The sequence below is a fragment of the Jatropha curcas genome, chromosome 11 (genome assembly GCF_041381405.1).
Source record: "Jatropha curcas cultivar XTBG-Jc1 chromosome 11, XTBG_Jcur_1.0, whole genome shotgun sequence".
NCBI classification, from domain to species: domain Eukaryota; kingdom Viridiplantae; phylum Streptophyta; class Magnoliopsida; order Malpighiales; family Euphorbiaceae; genus Jatropha; species Jatropha curcas.
In genome coordinates this window covers 1,336,417-1,360,014 of record NC_143161.1, presented here as the reverse complement: position 1 = coordinate 1,360,014, position 23,598 = coordinate 1,336,417, and the positions used below count along the sequence as shown (strand labels likewise).

Sequence of the window (23,598 nt, the reverse complement as noted above, 5' to 3'; positions counted from 1 at the left end):
ATCCATGGACTCATAATTTTGTGAATTTTAATAATTTCTCAGAATGTTTATTTCTTTTCCCATTTTAATGCATAAATTTTAGAATTCTGATTTTTTTTATTAGTGAAACATAAAACAAACAACATACACACGTGGATAAGAATAATGAGATTCCTTCGGAAGTATGAGGTACCTTTTTTTTTTTTTTTTGTTAAAATGAAATATTTTGTATTCAATTTTTAATATGAACATTTAAAAGATAATTTATAAATATAAAAATCAAGTGTAAATGGTATATTTTCATATTAATTTAAATAAAAAATTCAAAATATAATTTTAACGGATGCATAAATTATAGTATGCATTGAACCTTATTTGATTTTGTTGGGTAGCTTATTTAAAAAAGAATAGAGAAAAAAGAAAAAAAAAAGGTTCAAAATATCTACTTCTAGCTTTGACCAAACTGAATGGGCCAGTGTGTACATGCAAGCCTGATGAGATCCATGATTTACTTCTTTGTATGGCCCAAACCGGCTGTAGTAGTTCAAGCCCAATAGGATTCAAGCATGGCCCAATATCACTTTAGGAATGTAGATGCTGCACATTCAGGAACTTGAGCCGAGAGAAAAATGGCTGGTGGACTTGGAAACCGACCTCAGTTTCGGTTTCAAACTTCCAATTCATAAGCCCAACTCTGTCGGCTGCATTTCACGTGATAAAAATCCCTTGGAACGCTATCTGTTTCTTCCCCAAATTTGGCTCGTCGGCCACTAGCCATTTGCCATAGCCACTCGCACTGTTCCCCCAAAACCCTCCATTCATTAGTTTCCTATTAAATAGATACAAATCTCGACGAGCCCTCTCAGTGACCATGACCGTAGATACTCTTTCGTATCAAAACGGTGTCGTCTCCAATGGCGATCTGGCGAACTCAAACCCTACCTCTAATAACGCCGTCGCTAAGAAGTCCCGGGAGAGCGAAAGACGACGTAGAAGGCGCAAGCAGAAGAAGAACAACAAGGTTGCCTCACGGGATCCCGACTCTTCTGCCAACGCCAACGGCAACGAAAGTGACGATGACGCTTCTGCTGCGAACGGTGATGATTCCAAGGAGAACGCTGATCCTCAACAGGTAATTTCGGAATATTAGGTTTTTTTCATTCTGTATTAGTAAATTTTACTGTGTGCATGTGATTACTTGAATGGAGGAAGAATTTCGCGGAGATTAGTTGACATCGTGGCATTAATTGATTGGTGAATTTAGTGTTTATTTGTTATTTGACTTAGGAAATTAGCAATATTTGCTGAATACGAATTCTGATATATACGTTTTATTTCACTTTCATTTCCATTTTCTTAGTTATTGTGTGTTAAATTACATTAGTATTTTTTTTTCAACTGTTGTCTGCAAACTTGTAGGCCTTGGAGCAAGTTGTAATTGAGTATGTTCCAGAAAAGGCAGAGTTGGGCGATGGTATGGATGAGGAATTCAGAAAGATCTTTGAGAAGTTTAGTTTCCAAGAAATTGCTGGTTCTGAGGTATGATTGTTGATTTTGTTTGATAATTGGGCGTTAGCTTATTTCTGCAAATTTTTTTATGATTCTGTGTTTATTCTATTTTACTAGGAGAACGATAAAAAAGACGAGTCTGCTCAAAACGTTGACTCAAAGAAAAAGGCCGACTCAGACTCAGAAGAGGAAGAACTAGATAATCAACAGAAGGAGAAAGGCGTATCAAACAAGAAGAAAAAGGTAGGAACACTCTTCTGCTATAATGTTACTATTATTGTGGCGGTTGATATAATTAATTATTGTATATTCATCACAATAATAACACTAATTTTTTCTGTGTTTCTCAGCTGTTGCGGCGAATGAAGATTGCAGAACTTAAACAGATATGCTCAAGGCCTGATGTTGTTGAGGTAAGGTGGCGTTATTTTTGATTATCTGGCTATTTTTATTATCCTTGTTCACGTTTGACTTATTTATGTTTATGGTTTTTGAATATATGGCCACTACTTTGCAGGTTTGGGATGCAACTGCAGCAGATCCAAAGTTGCTAGTCTTTTTGAAATCATATAGAAATACTGTTCCTGTGCCAAGGCATTGGTGTCAGAAAAGGAAATTTTTGCAGGTTAGCAATATCCTTCTAATAGTAATAACATATGCATGATTGATGGGTGTGGTGCATCATGAGAGATTTAGGGGAAAAGGGTGAGGGAAGATAAAGTCCACAAGGTTTGTCTTATACGTATATATGTGATTCTTGCAGGGGAGCGGCTGTGACAACAATGGAGCCTTGGACTTGTATGTGTTTGGCAGAGGGGACCCTTGAATTATTTCTCTTTTAATATAATATAATTTGCTAGTCTGGCTGGGGTCATCTAGATATTCATATAACGTTTCTTTGGATTTTGATTTTGCTTGTTGCCTCCTTTCAATGATGGCTTATCTTTGCATGTTACATATTGGGGATTTTTCATTGTTAAAGTGCTAATTCATCTGCTTTGAATTTTCAGATGCCTTTCCATTGTGCTAAATGCTCGGGCTAGATTCGTCTAAATTTAATATTAATTTTATTTTTGAAAGTGAAGTGACCTGGGTTGTTTGTTATCTCATCAGGTCTTTGATTTGTTTTGCAGGGAAAGCGTGGTATTGAGAAACAACCTTTTCAGCTTCCTGATTTCATTGCTGCAACAGGAATTGAGAAAATTAGACAGGTTGTTATTTTACGCTTAACTTGATATTTATGCTTATCAATGGTTTAGAAAAAAAAAGAAGAAATTGTCATTGCTCACCTTCCTTTTGTGCATACACTTGTTCTTGTTGAACTGAGTTTATTCTCCTAGCAAATGTATTTTTGCTTTTGAGCACTCTCTGAGCTTGCTGCATTATTTTCATCTGCTCAAGCATTATATGTAATTACCAATATGCTAAATGAATGTGGTATTTGGAACATTTATCCATCAAAACTATTTCTGCTAGCAGTTATGCTTGTCATAATCTTTTGTGGTGATCTTTTAGTTGGATTCTTGGAGATCAAACTGATAAATTCATTTCTATTTTTCAATTTACTTCATGAACCAGTTGTTGAATGAATTAACAATTTGCTGCGTTTTCTTCTTTGTGCAGGCTTACATTGAAAAAGAGGACAGTAAGAAGTTGAAACAGAAGCAACGCGAGCGTATGCAGCCAAAGATGGGGAAAATGGACATCGACTATCAGGTTCCTTACTTTCCTTTAATCGTTTTAAATTTATGCTGTTATGGTATTTTTCTTCTGTTTCTGTTCTCTGAATAACTCAATGGTCTGTTGTGTAGGTTCTCCATGATGCATTTTTTAAATACCAAACCAAACCAAAGCTAACTACACATGGTGATCTGTATCATGAAGGGAAGGAATTTGAGGTATCACGTCTTTTAACTTCTATGTTGTTACTTTTGCATGTTTGTTTCCACGCTATATTATTTAATGAAATCAGAAATGCTTTGGCTATTGAATCAGCTGCTGCTATCAAGATAGTTTTTGAAAATTGGAAAAATAACTCAAAATAAATATAATTCAACTAGGTATTGAAATAATCTTGTGTCTAATAATTTAAAGTGAAAATCTGATGCATAATGGCTGATTTTTAAAACCCTGCTGCTTACTACTGATGTGTATGCACATGCACATAGTGGCACACTGCAAGGGATATCGTATCATTGGCGTGCTAAACATGCTAAGATAACCTTCTGCTTTAATTAATAAAGAAAAAGTTCTCTGGGAATTTGCAAGGTGTCCAACATTTTTATGTATGAATGGTTAGTTTTTGGTACATGAATTTAGTGTGTGAAAATCAATGCCTTGGTTAAAATTTAGTATACGCTGTGGTTTAAGTTACAAAAGAAAAATAGAAGCTGTTGTGTATGTATTTATCAGTTTCATTTATGATTTATGTTTCTTCCATTGCTTTGCAGGTAAAGCTTAGAGAGATGAAGCCAGGTACTCTTTCAAAAGAACTAAAAGATGCTCTTGGTATGCCAGAGGGTGCTCCTCCTCCTTGGCTTATCAATATGCAGGTCAGATTAGCAAGCATGTACTCTTTAGAACTTCACTTTACTTTGCGCTTTCCCCTTCTATTTTGCTGTTCGTTTAATGTGGATTTTCTTGATACAGAGATATGGTCCCCCCCCATCTTACCCACACCTGAAAATCCCTGGACTCAATGCTCCTATTCCGCCTGGAGCTAGCTTTGGTTATCATCCTGGTGGCTGGGGCAAGCCTCCTGTTGATGAAGTAAGTTCTTTTCTTTGTTGATTAAGGATATGAAGCTTTCTGTAATCAATTGAACTGTTTTTGTTTGTGCATCCAAAATCCGAAATCATTTTGCTTATCTGCTTTGAAGAGCAGCATTCAGTTTGTAACTAGTTCACTTTTTTGTATTGTTAATAGTATGGGCGTCCTTTGTATGGAGACGTTTTTGGAGTTCAGCAACAAGAACAGCCCAATTATGAGGTACTTTCTCATCTTAATCCTACTGTCTCTAATTGGATGATATTGTAACTTTTGTTTATTATGATTTATTTTTGTCCTTTATGTTGACAACCATTTCAGGAAGAGCCAGTTGATAAGACCAAGCATTGGGGTGACTTGGAGGAAGATGAGGAAGAAGAAGAAGAAGAAGAAGAGGAAGAAGAGATAGAGGAAGAAGAGTTGGAGGATGGCATTCAATCTGTGGATAGCCTTTCAAGGTATAGAGTTCAATTGAATTGCTTACAGTTTTGGGTTTCAATTGATGCCTGGATCTGATTGCTTAGCTAGGCCCTGCTGCCTTTGAAACAAAGGATTGTTATTGCGTGCTATCGCATCAGGCATCAGCCATTCAGCCAATAGAGTTAATTTTTTAACTTGGCTGTGTGCCAACTGCATCATGTGTGGTTGTGTATTTCCTTCTTTTAGAGTTATGTTTGTTTAGCTAACCAAAAATTAGGCTATTTCCTTGTTCTGCTGGAATTTATTATTTCTGTATTAAATAAATTACCTCTTTCCTCTTTTCAGTACGCCAACTGGTGTTGAGACTCCTGATGTTATCGACCTCCGTAAGCAGCAGAGGAAAGAACCTGAGAGGCCTCTTTACCAAGTGAGTAGTGTCCCAGAAACTGCACTAATGTTTTGCTCTCGCTATGAAGAAATTATTATATTCTTTTTTCGTATTTCCTTGAAGGTTCTCGAAGAAAAAGAAGAAAGGATTGCTCCAGGGACTTTACTTGGAACAACTCACACGTACTTTTTCTGCTTCCTTGATTTTGTTTTTCTTTCTTCAGATAGTTTCTTCTTTTATACTAGAATTTGTTTTGGTATTCAGGTATGTGGTTGGCACTGGTACACAAGATAAGTCAGGAGCCAAAAGGGTAAGAGGAACTATGCTTGTGATTGTATTTCCTTTTCCATTAGGATCTGATCTGATTATCCAACTTAGAAAAGCAGTCATTTTTTAGATGACCTGTTATATGTTTGACTTCAGAGTGACTAGTTGCAAATTTGTATACTGAATTAAACATTTTCTTTCTTGCTCATCCAATAGCTTCATCAATTGTAGATCAAATATGCATGGATCTAAGATTGCTTACAATTTTCAATCTTTTGCAGGTTGATCTTCTTCGGGGCCAGAAAACAGATAGAGTTGATGTCACTCTACAACCTGAAGAATTGGATGTCATGGACAACGTTTTACCTGCAAAGTTAGTTTAAATCTAGTAAATGTTGTCTGAATATAACAATTTGATCTTTGTAATTTAATTGCTAATATTGGTTAATTTGACAGATATGAGGAAGCAAGGGAGGAGGAGAAGCTGCGTAGTCAACGAGAGGATTTCAGTGACATGGTTGCAGAGGTGCGTTGCATTCTATCAGATTTCCAAGTGCACTATTTATATGGCCTGGGTTATGTGGAACCATTGCCCAAAGTCTACTATTAATATTGCTGCATAAGAAAGTAGTTCTTGTGATTCACGATCCATTGTTCTGATATCAGTGCCCTACTTGGCTGTGATTTTCTATGGGTTTATTTGACACTACTAATAATGAGCTATTATTTACTGTAGAACGAGAAGAAAAGGAAGCGCAAGATGCAAGAAAAGGAGGGGAAATCAAAGAAAAAGGACTTCAAATTTTAGGGTGGTCTTTTCTGGTTTATTGGAAGGACACATCATCATAGGAGAATTGAAGCGCTCATTATCTCCTTGCGGAAATGTTTGTATTGTTAGAATTTATCTACTAATGTCATAGCTTTGATGTATGATCCTTTAATATAGTTTTGCATTGCCAGTAATATCACTAATTTCTTATTGCCTATTTAATAGCTTAGCTATCCTATCAATGAACGTCGAGTGTTTTTCGATGCTGTTGTTGTGGAAGGTTCCATGTGGAAAGCATAAAAGAAGATTTGCACTTCGTTAGGGGAAGGGTTTTTTTATTTTTGGGAAGAAAGAAAATTTGTAAGCAAAAATAAAATATTGTCCTTACCTGGAAAGAGATCAAAAGAATGAAAATTTGTACCATTTTTATTTCGGATTCAATAAAATTAGAGACTTAAAATTTTGAGAGGAAATGATGGATGAATTAAGATAATTGTATCGTTTAGTGTGAAATGTAATTTAGGTAATTGTCCAAACATGAGTAGAAAATAAATTACAACTTCAATTTAAGATAATAATGAAGAAAAAAAAGCAGTAATGTTTTATTATTTTTTTTTCTCATTTTTGTTTCTTTGTTTGTGGCGGTCGTTGTCTAAGTTTGGTAGACTATTTAACTAGCGCCGATCAAATTAGAATTATTATTATTTGGAATAAACTGTTAACGCCTGGCAAGTAGTCTCTCGCTTTATGCACTTGAATCCCTTTCTTTTATGTTACCGGTAACAAAGCAATCGACATGTCGATGAGGTAGAGGGCCTGTCCTCAACAGTGGATAGGGTAATCGTAATCCCGAGATTTGTGGCCTTTAGGTAAAGACACGAAGCGAGGTATGGGACGACGTGGACTTGTATATTCACTTTATGCACGACAAGAAAAAAGATTCCAATCGAAAAAAGTGAAATTAGATTAAAGATTCTGAAAGTGGATAATCGTCATCCCTAATGACGTGGAAAAATGTTAGGTGTCCAAACAGCTTCTTCGCTATTAAGCAAGGACTAACGAGAGTAGTGTATTTTTTGGTAATCTGCTCAACTGTTGCTGATCGGTGATTTTTTAAGTAACAAGATGAACGGAAGATCTCTGAGTTCGAATTTTTTCTATTGTAATAATTAAAACAGATAGAGACCAGAGTGAAATTCCATCAGCCCATCAGTAGAATATCAGGCAACAAATAGTGATCACAGGCTCTTTTGAAGTACTATAATTTATTACCAAACAATCAATACCTAATAAGTCAGTATTGTTTGGAAAATTGATAAGACTTCACCATGCAGCAATTGGATTGGGCAATTGATAAACTTTAGACATAATCTCATGCGCAGGAATATTTATGGGTTCAACACGTAATTAAGCCTGTTTGGTCGTATTTGTTATCTTTCCATCAAATCCAAATAATTATCCCATGCTTGTCAAGGGAAAGAAAAACAAACAAAACAATATTTCATAAAATGCATGATTATAATTCGTAATGAACACCAACCATCCATCAATATTTATGATCGTACCGTATGAGAAAATATAGGGACGGCTACCGACTTACTGATGCATGCATGTTTGTGGCGCCCTCCCTATATTCTGACCCTAAATTTATTCTATTAAACTACATATTATCCATCCATTTCCAATTCTGGTACTTATGAAAACGACACTAACTTTTAGCCAAACGTGTAATTATATGTGTGTGTATTCTTTTCTTCTCCCTCAAGCTCTTGTCTGAAATTAAACATATGGCCCCACTTTGTCACCGCCATTTTCTTGCCTCATGTCGAAGGATATGTGACTAGGATTATTAGAAATCCATGAGTGATTGTTTGAGTGTGATGAGATGTGAAATTTAATAGAATTTGAAGAATATTTTTAAAATGAAATTAAACGGTTTATATTCTATACTTAACAAAAATATTATATGACTTTATTTAAAGAGAGACCATCTAGTAGATGGGATCGGATTACCTCAATTCTAGTATTTTTATTAATAATGAAATTTATACCGCTTAATTTTATTTTAAAAATATTCTTTAAATTCATGAATTTTATATTATTCAAATGAATGGAAAAATGTGAAATTTTATGCATTTTCAATTTTTTTTGATATTTATGAAATCTATAATTTATATTTCATCATCCAAACCGCCACCAGCACTAACAAAGTAGGTTTTAATTTTGACCAACATAAATATAGTCTTAAAGAACATGTAGAAAGTAAGGCTGCTGGTAAAGAAATGGAGTTTGTAGCCACGTCAAGAAGCCTACTTCCCCAAAGTAAGCGCAGACCATTGAAGAAATGCTAACAGTAATAGGAAAAATGGCCTTGTAAATATTTATTTTTTTTTTTTTTAATAATCCCATCAGGTAATAGAGTGTAATATTTTTTTTATCCTCTTAGCAAAATTCGTTTTTTGGAAATTAAATTTGAATTCTCACTCTTATAGAATTGAAATCGTGTACTTAGATATTTAAAGCTTTAGGAAAATAAATACTTACATAAATGAATGAATAAATAAATTAATGCATATGAGAAGCAATTCAAACCCACCTATCTTAAATCCAAGTTCCAAGCTGGAATCGCACGAGTGGTCCAACTAGTGATCGATCAATTGCCCTTTGGATCATCATGTCTCACATTAATTAATTAATTAATGAAAATCCATAAACTACCCTAAAAAAAGAGGCACCAAACGTGTATATAAATTCTATGTTCTTGATTTGATTATTCAAATTAATTACAACAAAATAATTAGAATATTAATGTGTTATCATGGGCTGGAATTCCCTTAGGTGGACATTTTAGACTTTGTCGTATTTAATTAAGATAGATTAATTATTAAGCTATGCATGGTCGCTTTCTAATCTGTTCCACAAGACATTCTATTTTGTCCTTTTGATAATGTGGAAAATGCCCAAAAAATATACTAAAGCCACTTTACCTACCTAACCAAACCGACCAACTTGTACATGTATTTCTATTCACATTTCCCTTTTCTCAGACATTTAATCAAACTTAGTTAGTTAATTAATTAATTAATTATGATTTTGCTTAAGATTAAATCTCATTCCTCGTTCGTGGCTTAATTATGAGCACGTGCCTCTCGTGGTCCCTTTTTTATGTGACGGCCCAGCTTGCTGAAATAATTCCCTCTTTAAGTTCTCTCTGCCACTCGTTATTAATTAGTACATGTACGTGTATTTTATATTATAAAAACTTATATTAATATTCTTGTTCATATTCCTTTTTTTTTTATTTCCAAATTATTCTTTCATGATATAGAAATGTGTATATGCTATAAAAAGTTATTTTCTGACGGCAAAACACATATTAATTGAAAAAAAAAGGTATCATATATGTATAATAAAAATTAAAACCTACTTTTTGATAACTCCATTGATGTTATAAAATAAAATAAAGTGAAGAGAAAAAATAAATATAAAAAATAGTAATTATATGTAGAGATTTATATTATTTATTTATTAGGATAATTATAATTATTTTGATAAGAACATTTGTCAATAAATAAATAAAATAATTTATCTTTATAATAAGCTTTAAATTTATCAATGCGCTCATAATTATCTTAATAAAAATGTTTGTTTTTAGCACATCCATTTATTTTGTTACAAGCGGTTATTTTTAATTACTTTGGCTTTTATTGGATTCAAATTTATAATTTTATGGCTTGAATTTATAAAAACTATAAATTTACAAGAATCACTAATATATATAATAGATTTTTCAATAACCCTAAATCAAGATCGATTTGGGTAATCTTAATCATACATTTTATTCTGTAAATACAAAGCAACACATTGTACACCAACTCGGGTAACATGTAATCATATGCATTTAGCCCCATGGTAACACCACCAACCTTTTCTAGCTAGCTACCCTACCATCAATCACGTGATGCCAACTGTGTTTATTAATCAGTAATCAACAGAAAATAATAATAATAAAAAAAAATTTTATGATAATTACATTAATTGTTATTCTATAGTTTTTTCAATCCGAATATAAATTTAATTTAATAAAAGTTTTAAATTTACATTTGCCTAATCAGATAATTTATTAAAACACAATGTGGAATAAATCTAGGTTAATGTATCTAACTCTTTTTATATCCATACCATAGCTTGGTTTAGTCCACTTGTGGAGGCTAAAATTTAAATTATTGGCATATCATATAGCATGAAAACATCTACGTCCTCTTTACAACTCATGCTCATGCACACAAAAGCACTATCAACGGTAATAGATACATCCACGTGTCAATAACCCACCTTCACCTTAAGGACTAAGTAAATCTCTCCCTTTCTTTCTCTATAAAATTGTATGGAGAGGGAAAGAAATTATACTGTTACAAATTACAATTGTTACCGAAATTAAAACCCTAAATGAAAATCAATCATACCCTCTTCTTAATTTGGACCACAAACATCAACTTCTTCAGCTTATTAATTTCTTACAAGCACTATTATTATATTTTTTTACAGAAATATAATTTTTATATAAATAGACAGATATAATATAAGAGAGAGATATGCTCATTTCTGGTCACCTTCCTAGTCATTTCTGTACAGTTTGGCTTATAAAGAACAGTCTCATTCTCTTACTAATTTCCATGTCCATCTCTCTTCTTTCTCCAAGAACAAAAGGCTAGGATTTTATTTTTACTTACTTTCTTTAGTAATCCTGTCAGTGGGTTTTCTGGCTTAGAGTGTTCTAAGAGATGGGTTTGAGTTCTAAACAGGTAATTTCTAGTAATGGATTAGATTGGAGCCAAACACTTCTGGAGGAATTGCCTAAACCTCCAATATTAAGACGGCAAACGCAGCAAAACCAACAGAATAATTCTTCTTCTTCTTCTTTTACAGAACCATTGAAGTGTCCAAGGTGTGATTCTACAAACACTAAATTTTGTTATTACAACAATTACAACAAGTCCCAACCAAGGCATTTTTGCAAGACTTGTAAAAGGCACTGGACCAAAGGTGGCACTCTCCGGAATGTTCCTGTAGGAGGTGGCCGCAAAAATAAGCGTTTGAAGACGTCAAAATCTGCTGCAAAATCCTCGGCCGCCACAACCACCACAAGTACAAGTAATGGTAATATTATTAATCGGGTTAATCCCCATATGGTAATTCAAGCTCAGCAACTAAAGCAGAATCTTCCTCTTGCATTTGGTGATCAAAAAGTATTCTGCCCAACATCTTCAGTTCTACAACAGGATTCAATTAGTTGCAGTAACAATGGTGTTTTCTTGAGTTCAGCTTTGTCTCTCCCTCAAGATCATGGATTACAGTTTCCTTACTCAAGTTCAAGCTGTTTTGGCACAAACCCATCCTCAATTTCTACTTCTTTTCAGTCCTCGATTCTTTACAATAACTATACTGGAGGAGAGCAAGCTGTGGAAGATTCAACCGTCACTACGGTCATACCTGCCACAGGTAGCTCTAGTACTACTCATAATCAGTTATGGCAAGTCCCAAATGCAAGTTATTGGAATTGGGAAGATATTGATAATTTTGTCCCTACTGATCTGAATATGCCTTGGGATGATGATTCCGAGCTTAAACCATAATTTGGAGTTTTAAACCATGACTAGTTAGGAAGTGTGTATAAATTCTCATTTCCCCAGTATCCTCTTTTAGTTTAATTTTCATTGCTATGTTATTGGGATTCGATTTGTGTTTGATGGAGAGGTCAGTCTGATCATTTGTAATTTGAGAGTGTGTTTTCTTTTACCTTTCTTTTTGGTAATCTTTGTAAGGTATAGTGTAATTAACTATTTTGGTACTTAACTAAAACTAATTGAAGCTGCCCCTTTTAGTTTTCAGCTTCATGAGGCTACATATATGAATGTGTCCATTAATTTATAAACTGTCTTACAACTTCAGTTCGTGCTTCAATTTCTGGAATTCTAATAAATTTTGATACGTAGTTAGTGGGTTTGAGATGCATGGGGTCTGATCCAGCTAGGTGGGGCTAAGTAGATGTGATGGAAGATTCCTGTGGACATGTATATTTTTGGATATCTGAACAATAATGTTTTAGGGAGATTTGTCTGTTCACCACTTGCTCAGAATCATTCTCTTTTGCTTGTCCTGACACCATTGCTGTAAAGTAGTTTTTGCAATAATTTTTCCACATTTAAGATTCTTAAATTCTGAGTTTATCCTTTTAATGCTAGCTCTTAATCTGTATAACCCAGGTGTATGATGGTTACTAATGTTAACTTATACTAATACTTTGTAATAAATAAAATTTCCAAGTAAATTTACCAAAAGAATGAAAATAATGGAGATGGGAGAGGACTAAATGTCTTGAGTGAAGCAGACAAAAAATGTTAATGTTAAAAGAAGATGTGTACTAGAAACGGTTAAAAGAAGAAGAGTCAATATGTTCAATCACAAAAACTTGATCTTTCTTGGAAATGCTACCATTTCACTTACTTGCATACTACCAGAAACATTATGGATGTTTCTATCATAGATTTTTATTGGTTTGGTCGATCCTATACATATATTCCTAGAGTGGGGTTGAGACCCTATTTTTGCTTTTTTCATTGCACATGTTTTACATGCCTTATGTCCAATTCTTTGGGCCTCCTCCTTGAAACACTAGTACTAAGATTGACGCTTGATGGACCCCAGTTGAGTCCTTCGATTGACGCTTGCGAATGTCGTTTTGGCGGTTTCAGATTCAACTTTTACGCGCTGGGCTTGGGCCTCGTTAATCCGAGACAGACAACCTCCTTTAAATTTTGCTTTTCCTAACCCTAAATTAGGTCAAAAGTAATCTCTCCTCACTCGTCTTTCAAACTAGCTATGAGTCGTGCAAATTGCATAATTTTATTATATATTTTTAATGATTTAAAAATATTATATTTAAACATTTTTATTTTTACCATTACATTTTAAGGTTTTGAGACACAAATTTTAACATTTATTATATTATTTTAGGAAAAAATTGCTTACACCGAGTACAATGCCCCCACTATTCTATAACAAGTTTTACTTGTTTCATTGAACTACGGAAGATGAAAGAGAAGGTGAAATACAAAGAGACGACCACCAAAATTTTTAACATGAACTGAATCAAACATCATCTATCCAAAATAAATGTATTTACTAATTACCAGTGTCTCTGTTATAAAACTTAAACCAAATTGGGTCCAACTTAACCGAGTTACAGGTTCCCCATCCTAACACCAGCGTCTCTGTTATATGAAGGCTGACCGTCATTTGCCCTGGAATGGCTTACATAGTAAAGCTCAGACACTATGCCGGTAAGGACGACAAATGCAGCTCCAGCTCCGAAGACTCCCTTTCTCAGTTGTCGGCATGACGGGGAATTTTCTGACAAGTAGTACTTGGTGTGGTAGGCATTTCTAACAGAACCCGCTAACAAGCAGACCTCAGCAATGAAAAAGAATACCCTGTCATAAGAATGCGAAATGCAAATTAGTGAAAATGGGATACGAAATACTTGAGTTCTCCTTGCACGACATTCTTGAGCAGCATTAGACATACCAGCAGGTGATGAATAGAACAATTGCCCATGTCCTAGACCCGCTAGGCCTCATGGCTTTCCCACAGCACAAGCATCGACTTGCAATCATTATTAGGATTTGACTAGCCATTAGAGATAATAAAGCACCCACACCTAATCCAGTTGCAATATCTGAATCATATTGACAATAGCTATAATTTACTTGTTTTTGGACCGTTGCCTGTTAAAGAAGAGAAGATAAGGATATGTTAGCAGAGGCCCTTCAGCAATACAAGATTTAGGTATTATGATCTGCAATTGCCTTTTTATGTCCCCATGTAAAATGGACGAAATATCCCTCTTCTAGCAAACAATGAGTAATCTACTCCAAAACCAAAGGACTAATGGAGCCAAACGACACATGAACCATAGTAGCTGTAGTTTATAAAACTTGAAAGTCTGCTTTTGCAAGTTTATGTTTCATTATCAGTACTAAAGCTTACTCTTTTCTAATTGTCAAAGTTAGAATTTTTCCCCAAGGAACTTTTGGCTTTACTTTGTAGGTCAGTGAATGTCTATGAAAGAAACCTCCTTCCTCTCAAGAGGTGTGTTGAACATTTCAAAAGGGAACATCATCAAATCATAGACAAAGTGAAGGCTTTTCATACGAATTTAAATCATGCAGGAGACTATATATATCAGACTCTTGCTTACATCTTAGCTGCTCTCTACTTCGTGTCGAAAATCAATTACGTGAGAGTTTAAGCTTGTTAGAGCTAAAATCAATTACTGTATATGGACTATATACCCTCAGGGGTTAACAAGCATTAAAATCTAACCAATCTATATCAGCAACTGGGTACCACAACAGACAGCAATGGGCAAGCATACAAAAAAATTCATCCACAAAAAGACGACAGCTCTAATTAAGAACCCATCTAGAGAGCAACAGCACATTACTCAACTTCCCTATGTAAAAAATTCAGTAGACAGAAAATAAAAGCTCACAGTATTCCTTCTCTGCTCAGCAGCAACGGCAAGTGCAAAAGCAATCAGATCAAGCACAAACACCACAACCAGTAACAGTGATGAAGCCATCTCTCAAAACCCACACCAGAAAACCTCTTCTTCTGTCTCTCTCTCTCTTTCTCTCCCCTATGCACAAAAGGGCATCAAAGCGTTATAGAAAAGCACAAGAGAGTTGACGGTAAACTGGTTGCTAATTAATTATAATAAATCAAATATTAAATGCAGATTTGTATATACAGTTACACGCCTCTAGAATCTATCGAGTAGTTTTACTTCTCGAGGAAGCAAATTAAGACAGAGAAAGAAAGAGAAGTCTTTAAACGGTAATACAGAGGGAATAACTTATCCATAGTTATATCATTTTTTTTTTTTGAAAAGAATCCATAGTTATATCATTTTTTTTTTTTTTTTTGAAAAGACATAGTTATATCATTTGATAATATAATTGATACCTTAACTCCAACCTGGAAGATAAGTTCAAAGTTCAAACTAATTCTCTGCTACTTTGTTTAGTTTTATTTCATGTTATCTGTCTACCGACTCGGTATTTAGGATTAGGGAGCCAAGCGTCGTGCACTTATTGGATAGAGTGTTTTAGTGCTATATGTTGCAGACCATGATTCATGTCTTAAAATCTTAATCTTGGCCATTCATCTTGTAGGGTCTAATTTATTATGAAAATAGGATTCTTTTTTTAGGAACTTAAATTTCAATTTTATAATGTGTAAAGAAGCTGACATTGAAAGATCCAATCCAGGGTTGACTATTAAGGTTACAATGATTCTGACATATTAGATGTGATAATGTTGGCGAGGAAGACAATAGATTTTATCAATATTAATTATTATAATAATTCAGAAACTGTATGTAATGATGGATACGATATAATTTCAAAATTTCTCTCTTCCAAATATACAGATCATGTAAAGAACAGAGAGTTAAAGGTGGAATGAAGCACAGTGCAGCAAATTATTGTAATTTAATCAAAGTTTAATGGAACGCGGTTGAGGTGAGAGTGGAATTTTAAACCACCAAGAGAGTTAAAGTAGTGTTGTGTGATTTAAATTAAAGTGGGATTCCTCACCATTAAAAGTCCCACACGACAAGAACCATGTGAAAGACAAGTAGACAACCATAGAGACATTTAAAAATAAAAATCGCCCCTTTTAACAAATGCATCCATCCCAAAAAGTCAAAAATTTTCAATTCCTTATGATCTATATTCGTAAATTGTATTTAAATTAGCCACCTTTTTCTGCCAAAAAAGACTATATTCTTGAATCCTAACATTACAGTAGGAACCAGGAGCTTTCTCCATAAAGAGAGAAAGAAGAACAGGTTGTATCAATGGTCCTCTCCTGATACAGGGGAACCCTTCAACCCTCTATCATCAAACATTATATATGTACAAATATAAGTAAACATTACACCAAAAATATGTTTGATTACAGCTTTAAAATGTAGCCATAATGCAGAAACAAAATAATCCAAGAGCAGCGAGCGAGTAATGGAAATGCACCACCCGAAATTCCTTGCTGTGCATTCAACTCGTTCTTTAATACAGAAGTTCCCAAGAGACAAGAGTTGATCTTCATATGCAACCATAATCCTCTCACAGTAAGCTATGTCTGCTCATTCCTTCAAATTTTCTGTATCTGCAAGTCCTGTACTACACCAGTACTTCCACCTACTTAATCAAATTCCTTCTGTTAATTTAATAATTTTAGGTTGAAAATTGCATACAGAATCCAATGCCAACGGCAACCAATACTTTCACAAAAAAAAAAAAAAAAAAAAAAAAAAAATGCTAATAAAGTTCAAGATGGAATAAATACTCTGGGTATCTAAATGCTCTTGGATTGAAGGGTATCTTTCTTTTTGTTTGTAGTGAAATGTCAATCAACTACTAAGATGCGCACATACACAAAAGATAAGGACCTTACAAATAAGCAGCGTATTGAGCCAAAAAAAAAAAAAAAAAAAACTGTCTATAACCACAGGAAAGTTTGAACTTCAACAAACTTCAAAAATATTGTGTATGAACTATCAATTCTATTAGCTAAGCTATCTACTTATTCAGAGGATAACATCTTCAACAGATCAGTATGCAAATCATATGCTGAATTGCTTCAAAGAATTACTTCAAATCAGACATATTTAATAGAAGAAATAAAATCAAAGTGTGGACTGCTTACACGCACCAGCTAAATTGTACATCGGTGGCAGAGTCTACTCATTCTTATCTTCAGGCTTTGGTTCAGATAAACTTGGATGTTCCAAATACAATTGCACAGACAGAGGATCGCTACTCATTGACTTGATTGGGGTTATTAATGGAGGTTGCTGCCACTGCTTTGTGTCTGTCGGGATCCACAACTCTGCATTCTTGCTTGCACTAGCCTCAGGAATGGAACGAAAGTATGCAGTTATCTCCCACCTGCAATCTGGCAAAAAGAGCAAAGTTCACAGATCTTTCTCTAATCTGATGACACTAATCAAACAACTCTCAAAAAGTAAGCAATAAAGTAACACCAATAGTTTTTATTGAGATGCAGTTAATTGAATAAATCAGACCAACTTAATCCAAAAGACATTGGTTTTGTTTAATTCCGGAATCCGGCAACTGGTACCACTTACTGCATGGGAGAACCTTGGTAAGAGGTCCTGAGACTGAGAGTTTCATCAAGAATGACCTGAGAGAGAATTCCAGGTCACCTTCTTGCACGTTCAAGTCACAAGACTGCTTCACTCTAAGCTTGAAAATGAATCTCTCCACAGGAGTGTTATCAGTGACAAAAAAAATTACAGCTACTCGATCAACCAATCCCTATTTTTGTATCAAAAAGATTTCATAGCACATCAAAACAAAATTAAAACATTACAAGATATAATGACCATCCAAAAACAATAATTACAATAACATAAAGTTTTGCTCAGCATTCCAGTCAAAATAAACATCCATTTGTTGCCTCACATATGATAAATCATTCAGAACTTAATTGTCTTTAGCTTTAAGAACGCTTACAATCTATTCACCAAACGAGTAATACCAAAAAACTATCAACAAAATCCATATCCCAAAAGATGTAAATCGAAAGAAAAGATTTTCAACCCAAATGCCAAAACAGGTATGAAGGGGGAAAAAAAAGGTCCCACTTCTATTCCAAAAACAATCAGCAAAAAGTCTTCGTCTCAAGTTTAATCAGATTACCGTGTAGAAAATAAAAGAAAATACTAATTTGAACAAATGAAAAACCTTACCTTTTCGATAAAAGGCAGAAGCCCATTAACAGCGGAGTGGATGTAGTCTCTGAGCTGTGGGTTCTTAGCTCTCTGCACCACCACATTCATATATCTTCTCCTCTCAAAAGCGCCGCCAGGGTACACTCCTTTGAGGAAAACTATTGATGTAATTGCCACTTCCAGGAATTCAACTAATATTCGAGCCCTATCGTCTGCAATTTTAGAGAAATAAAAAGATCATTAGAAAAGATGAAACAAAAGAAGATGGGATTTGAAAGACTTAAAATAGAAACCAAAAAATCGAACCTTGAGCAGATTTATTATCTTTGCGTTCCATGGGCCAATTGTTATGTGCGATAATTTTTCTCAATCTATATTAGCTTAGGGCTGGAGCTGGAGTAGCAGAGGCGTTGAAATCCCTCGCAATTTCAAAGATACCTTTTGTATCAAACGAAGAAAGCAAGAAACAGTTTTGTAAACTCCCTAACTTGTCGTTTGCCCATCGAGGAGCCGAACTGTCGTTCGACTACCACGTGGCTTTCTCTGAATTAACCAGGGATAACGAAGTCATTTAGTATGAGAGAAAACTTCCCTTCCTTTTATGAACGAAGGTCCAAACGAAGTGGACTGACTGACTGACCAAGTGAACAACGTAGAGGTTTTGAGGGAGGAGGGGATTCAAATTCATTTCCGCGTATATTTTCAAAAATGTACATACTAACTCTAAATTGTTTTAACATTTAAAAAAAAAACACTCTAAATTATTTTAAAAATATATATACATAACGTTTTAAATTATTCAATTTCTTTTTAATTATTCACATATAATTATAATTTATAAATAACATTTTTAATAACATAATTATTGGATTAAAAAAACTCAAATTTTTTATATTTCTCCACGATTTAATTTTTTATTTTCATTTGTATTTTTATATATTTAATATTTTAGATATAATTTTACCCATCTATTAACGAGAGATACGAGTTATATAATTCTCAAGAAATTGCTCCTGCTCCATACTACTTATTGATGACATCCTTACAGATTAGTTGAAAAAAATGAAAATTAAACAAATATTCAGTACTTTTTTTCATTATTAAAATGAAAATAAATTTAGTTATTAATTCATACATGAAATTATAAATTGCTTATATAAGCAATTATTCATAATGATTTTTTTAATTTTATTAAGTATACAAGGTTGAAATCTTTGTGAAATTAAAAAGGCATGTTTTATTTGTTCCCCTCCTTCCCGGGTTTTTGTTAAAGAAATGCTTTTTTCAATGTAAAATAGGGTATTATACCCAAAGAACTAGATTAGTCGTGCCCAAATCACTCTCACCAAATCAGTCTGACCCCGGTTTTGATAATACTTGCCTACTAGGTCAATTAGAGAATATGTTGAGGCTGATTTGATTAGAGTGATAGTACTATTGTTTTTAATGCGCTTTATAATGAGTTGTACTGTCTATGATGGGCTATGAATTGTTGTAATTGTTGTTGATAGTGCAAATTCATTGTATATAATCTCCAATGAATTATCAAATAAGATGATGCCCGAGGACCTAACAAGATAAACATGAAGTTGGAAAACTTTGAGATGGCTTTCTAGTGGGGACCAAAACTCCAAATATTTCCATGCTTCAATAAAGAATAGAAAAAGGAGAGCTAAAATTATGAAGTTGGAAAATGAGGATGGCGAGATAATTACAGATAATGACAGTTTGGAACAACTTACATTGAATTATTTTTCTACTGTTTATAGTGCAGAAGAATCAGTTTGCATTGAAATTTTTAATCTTGTTCAACCAAAGGTGACAGCTATCCAGAACAATATTCTTACGGCACCATTTACATTGGATGAGATCAGAGAAGCTGCATTTGATATGCAACCTGACAAATCACCTGGACCGAATGGCCTAAATCCAGCGTTCTTTCAAAAATTTTGGCATGTGATTGGAGATGATATTTGGAGGGATTGCAAACAATGGCTTGAAACAGGTACTTTCCCAAAAACTTTGACAGATACCCATATTGTGTTGCTTCCTAAATGTGATAATCTTATGTCGTTAAAAGAGTATATACCTATTTCGCTTTGTAATGTTTTGTATAAAATTGTAGCCAAATCTTTAGCGAATAGGTTGAAAAAAATTCTTCCTTTAATTATTGATGAATGTCAATATGCTTTCGTGCCTGGGAGGTTAATTTCTAATAATGTGGCGGTGGCTTTTGAATTAATTCATAACATTAAAAGTAGGAAGAATCGAGGGGGTGCTTGTGCTTTAAAAATTGATATTTCGAAAGCATACGACAAGGTTAATTGGGAGTTTTTGAGGGGTATGATGCTGAGAATGAGTTTTTGTGAGAAGTGGGTAAAGTGGATGATGTTATGTGTAACTGATGTGAAGTACTCTGTGTTATTGAATGGTAAGGAGGTGGGCCCTATTCGTCCTAGCAGAGGTTTGAGACAGGGCGATCCTTTATCGCCTTACTTGTTTTTATTCTGTGCGGAGGGTTTGTCTTTATTATTTCAGGATGCTAAAAGGAGAGGTAGATTGCAAGGTGTGAAGGTGGGCAGGAATTGTCCGAGCATTACACACTTGCTATTTGCAGATGATTCTTTTTTCTTTTTTGAGGGATCTTTACAGGAAGCAGAGGAGGTCAATGATATTTTGAAGAAATATGAGAGAGCATCGGGTCAGGCCATTAATTTGAACAAATCGGGTATCTTTTTCAGCCCGAATATGAGTAGAGAATTGATGACTAATATCTCTACTATTTTGAATGTTGCTGAATCAATTGGTGGGGGTACTTATCTTGGTCTTCCATCTTTCATTGGCAAATCGAAAAAATAGGTGTTTGGCTTCCTTCAGGACAGACTTAAAAAAAAGGATTGGCAATTGGTCTAACAGATTCCTCTCTATAGCCAAAAAGGAGGTATTAATTAAGTCGATTGCGCAAGCTATTCCTACTTACTATATGAGTGTGTTTAAAATACCTCTTTCTACACGTGAAGTGATGCAAAAAAGGATGAACAAGTATTAGTGGGGGGAGAAGGAAAGAGGGCGTAGAGGGATTCATTGGTTAGCGTGGGAGAGGATGTGTTGTAGCAAAAGGGAAGGTGGTATGGGTTTCAGGGATCTTCATTGTTTTAATATGGCCATGCTAGCGAAGCAAGGGTGGCGTCTTATGACGGAGCCCGATACTCTTTTTTCTAAACTTTTCAAAGCCAAATATTTCCATAATAGGGATTTTTTGGATGCTCCTCTTGGTAGGCGTCCTAGTTATGTGTGGAGGAGTATTTATGCTGCTATTGGGGTATTAAAACAAGGGGTACGGTGGAGAGTAGGGAATGGGGAAACTATCGGTGTATTATCACATCCGTGGATGCCTCTGGATCATAGTTTTTGGGTGGAGGATAGTAGGGACTTTGTTGATCCTAACATGAAAGTGAGGGAGCTTTTTGTGGAGAGGGAAGGGAGATGGGATGTGGGGAAGGTGATGACTCTTTTTAGCTTGAGAGAGTTTAGAGCTATATTAGGGATTCCTATTAGTATTAACACTAATAGGGACCAAATTATGTGGCATTGGGATAAAAAAGGCATTTATAGCGTTAGGTCGGGGTACTACGTGGCAAGGAGGTTGTTGAGGGGGAGGATGCATGAGGTAGAAGGTAGATGGTGGGGCAAGATGTGGGGTTTAGATGCTTCCCCTAAAAACAAAGATTTTATGTGGAGGGCTCTAAGGGATGTGTTGCCTACGAAGAAGAGATTGAAAAGGAGAGGGGTGGAGATTGATATTGGGTGTCCTTGGTGTGGGGAGGAAGAGGATATTAATCATGCATTAGTGTTATGTAGTAAGGCTAAGGGAGTTTGGAGGCAAGGGGGGTATGAAGTAGGTGATATAAATCTTTCTTTTACTAACTTCTTTTTGTAGGTACTTGCTAATGGTGATAAACTAAATTCCCAAAAGTTTTTGGTGTGTGCTAGATATATTTGGATGGCAAAAAATAATGCTCTTTGGAACAATATAAGAGACACGTGCTACACTACATTCTTGAAGGCACAAGAATACATGCTTAGTTGGGAACATACAAAGTTGGCGCAAAGGAGTATGGCTAGTGCATCCTCAAATACAAGTCGACAGAGACTTGCAATATTTCCACCCGGACGTCTTAGTAACAGTGGAGACCAATCATGGCAAGCTTTTGTGGATGGTTCTATTTTTGAGCAAGAAGGCATGCAAGGTTTTGGAGCGGTGATGGAGACAGAGGAAGGCATTTTTATTCGAGCAGTTTCAGGCCACTATACAGATGGTACGGACCCTTTTATTGCGGAGGCTCTAGCTCTTCGTAGTTTTTATTATTTCTCAAGCAAAATTATGTTGAGCGTGGATGTACTATTTTCATAGACTCGTAGGTTTTATTTTATGCTTTGAGCTCCTCTATTTTATTCAGATCGGATGTGGAGAGTATTATTTATGATTGTAAGAACTTATTTTTAGAACTCCTTTTGGTTTCATGTAAATGGATCAGTAGGCAAGCGAACTTAAAGGCTCATACCCTAACTCGAGCCTCTATTCGCTTTGCGCATCTACGTATCTGGAATTATATTCCTCATTATTTGTCCGAGATTTATAATAATGAATGAAAGGATATGAGTTTTACTCTTTAAAAAAAAAAAAAAAAAAAAAAAAAAACATGAAACTGAATCTCCGAGGGCCAAACACGATCTCATTAGCCTACGTGTCTGTCACCGAATAAACATGATTAACAACCACTTCCGAATGATTGTTGTATTATTTTGTATTATTATTATTATTGAGGCAATTCTTATCAATCCTTGGAGATAAGATAAGCATTAGGCCCTAGCCCACAATACGGAGGTATGAGCCCATTTCAACCTAATAGTCTTAGATCCATTCATAAATAAATAATATATGACTTCAAATTTTAAAATAAGACTAGTAAACATTTTAATACTAGTCAATAAGTCTATAAATAAATGCACTAAATGCAAGTTAAAACTCCATTAAATTACTATATGAATAGGCTGAATTTTATTGCGCTTTTCAACAAACAATTGGACTTCGAATTTTGAAATAAGAGTCGTAAATCATTTTAATAATAATAAATTAGATTGCAAAAAAGTTTGAGTTTATGATGGATTCATAAATAATAAATTGCAAAGTCAACCAGATTTAAGCTTGAACTCAATTAATTAATTTATTATGTAAATGAGTTGATGCATGCTTAGCTTTCCTTAAATCAGTCAAACCACCTTTGATAAAATAACTTAAAGTCTTGGGAAACGCTGCCCGTCTCATAACTTTTCCTTAGAAATGCCCACAAAGCATCCCTTCTAACCTAACAATCTTAAACCCTGAATATGCATTCTCTAACCTAACAGTAAGAGCCTCCGGCTTGCTTTACATCCAATTATTAGGAGTTGCAGAGATCTTTTTCTTTTTATCAAAAACAAATCAAACATGTTCCCTCGACAAGATAAATAAATTGATGAGGAAATTATAAACTTATAGTTTTGTTTTGGTTGTGGAGAGATTTTATTTCATTAGGAGGCGTGGAGATGAACTTTTATTCTTTTTCTTTTTTTCTTTTTATCAAAACAAATTAAAAATGTTCCTAAATAAGATAAATAGAAAGATGAGGGAATTTTTTA

General features: G+C 34.5%; 4 protein-coding genes across 5 annotated transcripts; 2 read left to right on the top strand and 2 right to left on the bottom strand.

Moving 5' to 3' along the window:
* Nucleotides 1–718: 718 nt before the first annotated feature.
* LOC149492313 (proline-rich spliceosome-associated (PSP) family protein) lies at nucleotides 719–6,361 on the top strand. The gene is made up of 18 exons (XM_089716218.1): nucleotides 719–1,111; nucleotides 1,399–1,518; nucleotides 1,606–1,731; nucleotides 1,839–1,901; nucleotides 2,006–2,113; nucleotides 2,622–2,699; nucleotides 3,112–3,204; nucleotides 3,300–3,386; nucleotides 3,939–4,040; nucleotides 4,138–4,257; nucleotides 4,414–4,476; nucleotides 4,576–4,712; nucleotides 5,020–5,101; nucleotides 5,186–5,244; nucleotides 5,327–5,372; nucleotides 5,611–5,702; nucleotides 5,786–5,855; nucleotides 6,066–6,361. Exons 1-18 carry the CDS (start codon nucleotides 851–853, stop codon nucleotides 6,135–6,137), a joined length of 1,779 nt encoding a protein of 592 aa, XP_089572344.1. The 5' UTR covers nucleotides 719–850; the 3' UTR covers nucleotides 6,138–6,361.
* A 4,150-nt stretch (nucleotides 6,362–10,511) lies between these two features.
* Nucleotides 10,512–11,989, top strand: LOC149492312 (uncharacterized). Its single transcript, XM_089716217.1, has one exon. It carries the CDS (start codon nucleotides 10,883–10,885, stop codon nucleotides 11,732–11,734), a length of 852 nt encoding a protein of 283 aa, XP_089572343.1. The 5' UTR covers nucleotides 10,512–10,882; the 3' UTR covers nucleotides 11,735–11,989.
* Nucleotides 11,990–13,075: 1,086 nt separating this feature from the next.
* Nucleotides 13,076–15,062, bottom strand: LOC149492311 (1,3-beta-glucan synthase component (DUF1218)). Of its 2 annotated transcripts, none has more exons than XM_089716216.1 (4): nucleotides 14,921–15,062; nucleotides 14,653–14,799; nucleotides 13,686–13,885; nucleotides 13,076–13,591 (listed from the first exon to the last, which is right to left on the bottom strand). In XM_089716216.1, the coding sequence occupies exons 2-4, from the start codon at nucleotides 14,740–14,742 to the stop codon at nucleotides 13,342–13,344; spliced, it is 540 nt and encodes a 179-aa protein (XP_089572342.1). In that variant the 5' UTR covers nucleotides 14,743–14,799; nucleotides 14,921–15,062; the 3' UTR covers nucleotides 13,076–13,341. The 2 variants fall into 2 exon arrangements, with proteins under 2 accessions (XP_089572342.1, XP_089572341.1); XM_089716215.1 differs by having other exon boundaries at nucleotides 14,911–15,053.
* An 861-nt stretch (nucleotides 15,063–15,923) lies between these two features.
* REV7 (DNA-binding HORMA family protein) lies at nucleotides 15,924–18,380 on the bottom strand. The gene is made up of 5 exons (XM_089716213.1): nucleotides 18,223–18,380; nucleotides 17,935–18,128; nucleotides 17,311–17,500; nucleotides 16,875–17,117; nucleotides 15,924–16,360 (listed from the first exon to the last, which is right to left on the bottom strand). The coding sequence occupies exons 1-4, from the start codon at nucleotides 18,251–18,253 to the stop codon at nucleotides 16,903–16,905; spliced, it is 630 nt and encodes a 209-aa protein (XP_089572339.1). The 5' UTR covers nucleotides 18,254–18,380; the 3' UTR covers nucleotides 15,924–16,360; nucleotides 16,875–16,902.
* Nucleotides 18,381–23,598: the final 5,218 nt, after the last annotated feature.